Consider the following 7,480-nt stretch of genomic DNA (forward strand, 5'->3'; position numbering starts at 1 on the left):
GTAACACCCACCAAGGGGTAGTCTTAGGCTTTACTAAACATTCAGACTCCAAAAATGACCACAGGACCACATTTGGCATCAATCTAACAACATGAGAGCAAGGAAGCCAGATATCCTTTCTCCACAGCAGCAAACATTTCTTATGGCAACAATACAGGCACAGGCTCCCCACAAGGAACATGCTCAGTTACAATGATCACTATGCTAGAGGAGCACAAAGCACAATATCCCAATCAGTATTTATAATTCCCTCCAACAGGGAAGCAATTTGTCAATTGGGGATAATTTTTCTCAGTAAGCAACGTTGCCTAGTAAACATTAACATTCTTATCCTCAGGTTTAGGGGAAACAAAACTAGAAATTTAATCAAAGGATGGATTCTCATCTAGCACGGAAAGGATTTATTTTCACTCATACTCTGTGGCTCCCAAATTCCATTCTTTTGCACTCTCCCAAAAATAAATATTAAAAAAATATGTAAGTATAAAAATATTCATGGTAGCACTATTCATAACAGCCTAAAATGCCTAATGTCAATGGACATAAAATTTTTCATTGCTTTTACTATTTAATATCTACACAACATAGTACCATACAGCAAAGAAAATAAAGAAACCCCAATCACATGGACCAATATCACCAATATAATGGTGAGCTAAAGATACAAGATTCCTTTTTGTAAAAAAAATTTTTTTAACATTTATTTATTTTTGAGAGACAGAGAGAGCATGAGCGGGGGACACAGAATTCAAAGCAGGCTCCCGGCTCTGAGCTGTTGGCACAGAGCCCGATGCAGGGCTGTAACTCACGAACACGAGATCATGACCTGAGCCAAAGTCGGATGCTTAACTGACTGAGCCACCCAGGCACCCCACAAGATACCATTTTTTAAAAGGTTCAGAAATAGGTAAAAGCAATCTACGGTGTTACACATCACAATAGTATTTACAGCAATGGTGAGCGAACAGAGACTGCAAGGGGGCCACAAGGAGGACTTAGGAGTTTTGGGAAAGTTCTAGGTCTTGACCGGAATGCTGGTTACATATACATTTTCACTTTGAAAATTCACTGAACTGCAAATTTATGATTTATATACTTTTGTATATACGTTACATTTCAAAAAAATTTACATGAAAAACAAAGAAGGATCAGCTTCCAGAACAGTAAAGTGAGGAGATCTGCAGACCTGTTTTTCAATCGGAGAAAGGTATAAATCTCTGGTCATATAAAATGCCTTGAAATTGCCCTACGAGCATACAGCAAAGAAATACTTCCAAAATTTTTACTATATCTCAGTAAGAAAAGTGAGAATCTGTGGCACTTGAGCCATATAAGAGGGAGGCTGTGCCAAGGCAGGGCTCCCAGTCTCCCTAGCTCCTGGTGAAGAGCCACAGCAACCCTCCAGGAGGAACAAACTGCCAGCATTTATCCTTTCCAGCTCACTGTTGCAGAGACTGAATTCCAGGTGAGTGGACCTGAGGGACTGTGGGCTACCTTCCTCTATCCACTTCCCACTCACAGAAGGGAAACATGACCCCAGGCACGGCAGGTAGAGAATACTAGGGCCCCATCACCCTCATCACAACTCACTCATAGGGCAAAGGTTCTAGGGCAGGCAAGCCAAGACTGGAGGCTACTATGTCTGCCTACTAGCCTATTCACAAAGAGAGAAGTAAGCCATCGTCTCTGCTTCCTGCTCTAGAGCAGTGACTCAGATTTTTGCCCAGGGAAAGAGGCAGGCCGTAAGAACCGAGAGCTCCAAAGATCTCCCTCAAAGAAAATGACTTTATATAGAAGAGAATGTGGAGAATTTCAAGCATAAGGGCATTCTTGAAAATCAAGTCAGTTTTAGTGGTAAAGCACTTAAGGCTGACGGAGTGCTGCCAACAAAATGGCAGAACAGGCAGTTCCAAGCTCTCATCCCTCCACAAAAACATTAAAAAACAAGCAGAAACTATCAGCGCCAATATTGTCAGAACTCTGGAAAACAATCAAAGGTTAACAGCAGCCAAGAAAATGATGAACCAAGAAAAAGGCAACTTCAAAATAGTAGGAAAGTTTTGTGGCAGTTTTACTCTCTCCCCACCTCCTCCTCAGTACAGTGGCAGTCTTGAAGAAGGAAACCCACATTCCCAGAATGGGACACTGGTCCCTGGTTCTGGAGGGGGTGCAGCAGACCCAAGGCAAGACACATGTTTGGAAGACATGTGAGAAGACTCCAAACTTTCACCTTGGGCTGATCCCTAGGCTCAGTGTAAGCCTGGCTAAGTGTTGAAGGTCCAAACTTCATCTTGGTCTGATCCCTAGGCTCAGTGTAAGCCTGGCTAAGTGCTGAAGGACCATCTTGGCACTGAGCCCATGTTCCAAGACAAAAAGGCACTTTTTTGTTTCATTTCTTTTTGTTGTTGTTGTTTAGCTCCTGAAATTCAAGGAAATCTGTCAAAACACTAACTGAGCACAAGTTAAGGCACAGAGACTTAGGTGACCACACACAAGGAGGTATAGTCCTTGCAAAAATAGTTTGGGAAAATTAGCAAACCAATGAACTGTTACAGCTTTCAACAATCAAAAAAAAAAAAAAAAGGTAAACTCTGGGGAAAGGGAAGAATCTGACTTTCAGGGTCACCATACTGTAATATTCAAATGTCCAATTTTCTAAAACAAATAAACAAACAAAAAACGCAAGGCATACAAGGAAACAAGAAAGAGTATGGACGATTCATAGGAACAAAATAAATTAACAGAAACCATTCTTGGGGAAGTCCAGACATCAGACTTACTAGTTAAAAACTTTAAAACAGCCATCTTATCAACAAATGGCACTAGGAATGCTGGGTATCCACATGTAAAAAAAAATGAAATTAAACCCTTACCCTGTATCATATAAAAAAACTTAACTCAAAGCAAATTGAAGACCTAAAACTATAAAGTTCCTAGAAGAAAACAGGGAAAAAGCTCCATGATATTGAAACTTAGCAATGATTTGTTGGATATGACACCAAACCACAAACAACAAAAGCAAAAATAGACAAATAGGACTATATCAAACTACATAATCAGAGTGAAATGGCAACCTATGTAATGGGAGAAAATATTTGCAAATCGTACCTGATAAGGAGTTAACATCCAGAATAAATAAAGAACACCATCAACTCAACAACAAAAAATAAATAAACCAATTAAAAATAAACAAAGGACTAGAATAAACATCTCTCCACAGAAGATATACAAATGGCCAATAAACACATGAAAAGATGTTCAACATCATCAGTCATTAGGGAAATGAAAATCAAAACCACAATGAGATAGCATCTCATACTCATTAGGATGGCTTTATCTTAAAAAAAAAAAAAAACAACAACAAACAAACAGAAAGTTAAGAGTAATGAAGTGTTGACAAGAAGGTGGAAAAACGAGGGGAGGGATTAAAAAAAAAAAAAAAGAATGTGGAAAAACGAAAGAGTCCTTGCATACTGCTGGTGGGAATGTAAAACAGTGCAGTTGCTATGGAAAAGAGTATGGCAGTTCCTCAAAAAAATCCATATAGTTAGCATATGACCCAGCAATTCCTTTCTGGGTACATACTCAAAGGAGTTGAAAGCAAGAACTTAAAAAATATTTGTATCCAATGTTCACAGCAGCATTACTCACAACAGCCAAAAGGTAGAAGTAACCCAAGTGTCCACTGATGAATAAACAAAATGTGGTAAATACATTCAATGGAATATTATTTAGCCATAGAAAGGACTGAAATTCTAACACATGCTACAACATGGATGAACCTTGAAGACATTTAAGTGAAATAAACCAGATACAAAAGGACAAATACTTACTATGATATCTAAAATGGTCAAATTCAGAGACAGAAAGTAGAATTATGGTCAAAAGGACTGGAAGGAGAAGGAACTGGGGAGTTATTGTTTAATGGGTATGGAGTTTCAGTTTGGGAAGATGAAACTGGTCTGGAGATGGATGGTGGTGATGGTTGTAAACCAGTGTGACCGTACTTAACGGCACTGAAGTGTACACTTAAGAACAACAGGAATCGGGAGCACTTGGGTGGCTCAGCTGGTTGGGTGTCTGACTTTGGCTCAGGTCATGATCTCACAGTTGGTGAGTTTGAGCCCCACATCAGGCTTACTGCTGTCAGCCTGTCAGCGCAGAGCCCACTTCAGATCCTGTTCCCCTCTCTTGGCCCCTCCCCTGCTTGTGTTCCCTCAAAAATAAATCTTAAAAAAAAAAAAAAGTGGGAATTGTAAATTTTGTTATGCATACTTTACCACAATTAAAAAGACACAGATACTAAGATACCACTTCACACCTACTAGGATGGCTATTTAAAAAAACAACCAAAAAACCAGAAAATAAGTGTTGGTGAGGATGTGGAGAAATTGGAACCATTATACATTGCAGGTGGGAATGCAAAATGGCACAGCACCAGGGAAAAGTTTAGCAGTTCGTCAAAAAGCTAAACCTAGAATTAGTATATGATCCAGCACTTCCACTCCTAGGTACGTACACAAAAGAACTAGAATGACATTCAAATACTTATACATGAATATTCATATCAGCACTACTTCAAATAGACAAAAAGTGAAAACAACTCAAATGTCCATCAGTGGATGAAGGGATAAACAAAATATAATCCATAAAATGAAAAATTATCCAGATCTAAAAAGGAATGAAATACTGATATATGTCACAACTGTGAATAACCTTGGAAACATTTAACTGAAAGAAGCCAGACACAACAGATCATATATTGTATGAATGCATTTATATGAAATATCTAGAACAAGCAAATTCATAGAGACAGAGTAAATAAAAACTGGGGGTGGAGGGGTGGAGAAGGAGAAGAATGTAGGGTTTTTGCTTAATGGTTAAAGAATCTGGGTGATGACAATGTTTATAGCAGCACTATCAACAACAGCCAAAGTATGGAAAGAGCCCAAACGTCCATTGATGGATGAATGGATAAAGAAGATGTGGTATATATACACAGTGGAGTATTACTCAGCAATCAAAAAGAATGAAATCTTGTCATTTGCAACTATGTGGATGGAACTAGAGGATATTATGCTAAGTGAAATTAGCCAGTCAGAGAAAGACAAATATCATATGACTTCACTCATATGAGGAATTTAAGATACAAAACAGATGAACATAAGGGAAGGGAAACAAAAATAATATAAAAACAGGGAGGGGGACAAAATAGAAGAGACTCATAAATATGGAGAACAAACTGAGGGTTACTGGAGGGGTTGTGGGAGGGGGGATGGGCTAAACGGGTAAGGGGCATTAAGGAATCTAGTCCTGAAATCATTGTTGCACTAGATGCTAACTCGAATGTAAATTAAACAATAAATAAATTAGAAGAAAAAAGAATCTGGGTGATGAAAAACTGGAAACATAGTGGTGATGGTTATACACTGTGAAGACAATTTATGCCATTGACCTGTAACTTAAAATGGTTAAAATGGCAAATTTTATGCTATATATATTTTACCACAACTTTGAAAAAACTGATAATAAAATACCAAAACCACTTCACTGTACACTTTCTTTTATTAAGTGTTTATTGTCTGGGTTTTTTTGTTTTTTGTTTTGTAATCTCTACACCCAACAAGGGGCTCGAACTCATGACCTCAAGAGTTGAGAGTCACAGCCGCAATCTCTATACCCAACAAGGGGCTTGAACTCACGACCTCGAGAGTCGCACCCTCTTCCCACTGAGCCAGCCAGATGCCCCAGAACTGTACAATGTAAATGTATCAATTCTATGTGAATATCTCAATAAAGCTGTTTTAATAAAGTGTAACTACTGTTGAAAACATCATTAAAATGGCAAATTTGTTATACATATTTACCACAATAAAGGTTAACTCCCCCCAAACAAGGCAAGTACACCAGAGCACAGGCACCTTATTCAAAGCCTAGACAAGAAACTGCATGGCTTATTGATCACCTAAGTGTGCTAGAGTCAAATGTTCAGCTTGGGGCACACAGCTGCTGAGTCTACAGGGTGGAGAGCTTTAAATAAAAATGACTGATCTAGATGGAACTGGTCACTGAAAGCTATTTTATTAGCTTGCATGCTTAAGAGAGGAATTAAATAAATGGAGCTGTACAGTCAAGCAGGCTAAAGAAAATACATGAAAGTAAAAGAATCAGTACTACAGCAATCCAGTACCTTCTATACTTCTCATGTTGCTGTACTGACTACTGCTGATCTGTGGATATTTATGTAACTTTCACATGACTGAAGGCTCTATGTGGGCCATTCTTGTGGGTTTGTTTGTTTCTTTGTTTTCATTTTTAACACCAATTGAACGCAGCCTAGGCATTATTACAATGAACACAATCTTGCTATCGACTTCAATCAACATTTTGGGGCCCATGAAACCCAAACCGGGGAGAAAAAAATTAGACAAATATTAGTCGGTTTCTTTTTAATCCTTTTCTCAAATGGATTAGTGGTAATTCACTTAAAGAATTGTGATGTTTCACACAACAAACACGCTGGGTTTTACTCACCGATCTCCTCTGATTCCTGCCCAGAGACTCTAAGCTTGCATTCCTTTGGATAGTGTTTTTGGATTATCTCCCACAGTTCCATGTTGACAAGAGAATTTCTTCGGGTGTGATACCGGGTCCACGAAGAGACCCGGCGGCGACAGAAAGGACAGCATAAACTTGCCTTTTCGACAGTCGATTGGAAGCAGGGATTACAGAGCGTGTGGTTACAAGGCAGTGTTATGGGCTCAATTAGGATTTCCACACAGATGCGGCACTGACATTCCGACAAGGAAGGGATGGCGTTTTGAGTCACAGCCATTTTAATATGCTAACAAGGCATATTCAGCATCAGTACCTGAAAGAGAAAGAGTCTCATTTCCGTCCCAACTACGGAGAAAGAGAATTAACAGTTTTGTGTTTAAATATTTTGCCCAGCTGCGTATCATCACACAGCGTCCCGAAATAAAAAGGCACGCTGTGATCCAGGTAAACAGTACTACCCTGGAAGGCGGCGTATTTGTCCATGTTTCAGACAAACGTCGGGTAAGGAAAGGAACGTTTTCGTCGGGAGACCTAGACATTAACCCCACCTTTGTGAGGGCTGACTGTGGGCTCCAGCTCTCCCGCGCGGCGGGAGGTTCGCCCAATTGCCCTCCTCCCTCTTACCAGCTGAGGATGCTCCCTTAGCTCAGCACAGCCAAGCCCGAGACCGCCCAGGCGCGAAGGTACGGGGCCTCAACTCCGAGGAACGCCGTTTCCGCCCAGACGCCGCGCTGCGCGGGAGTAGGACTTCCGTTTTACCGTTGCTGTGGGGGTAACACGCGAGACCCCACGTTCCAGCTTTCGTGCACCGGGAGCGTTTTCCCAGCGCTCTGAACCCACACTCCCCTTTCCTCGGTCAGCCAAAAAGCCTAATCTTTGCGGTCGTGCTGTAGCAACCCGACGAGGGCTGGTGACGTCACAA

At 40.3% G+C, this 7,480-nt stretch overlaps 1 protein-coding gene across 1 annotated transcript in view; it reads right to left on the minus strand.

The window, feature by feature from the left end:
- Positions 1–7,480, minus strand: part of RNF168 (ring finger protein 168) — a 40,694-nt gene extending 33,214 nt beyond the window's left edge. Inside the window, exons 1-2 of the mRNA XM_049629479.1 lie at positions 7,183–7,480; positions 6,535–6,871 (exon numbers count right to left, since the gene is read on the minus strand). Coding sequence (XP_049485436.1) covers positions 6,535–6,835 — 301 coding nt within the window. The 5' untranslated portion in view covers positions 6,836–6,871; positions 7,183–7,480. The remainder of the gene's footprint in view (positions 1–6,534; positions 6,872–7,182) is intronic.

The sequence above is a fragment of the Panthera uncia genome, chromosome C2 (assembly GCF_023721935.1).
Source record: "Panthera uncia isolate 11264 chromosome C2, Puncia_PCG_1.0, whole genome shotgun sequence".
Classification (NCBI taxonomy): Eukaryota; Metazoa; Chordata; class Mammalia; order Carnivora; family Felidae; genus Panthera; species Panthera uncia.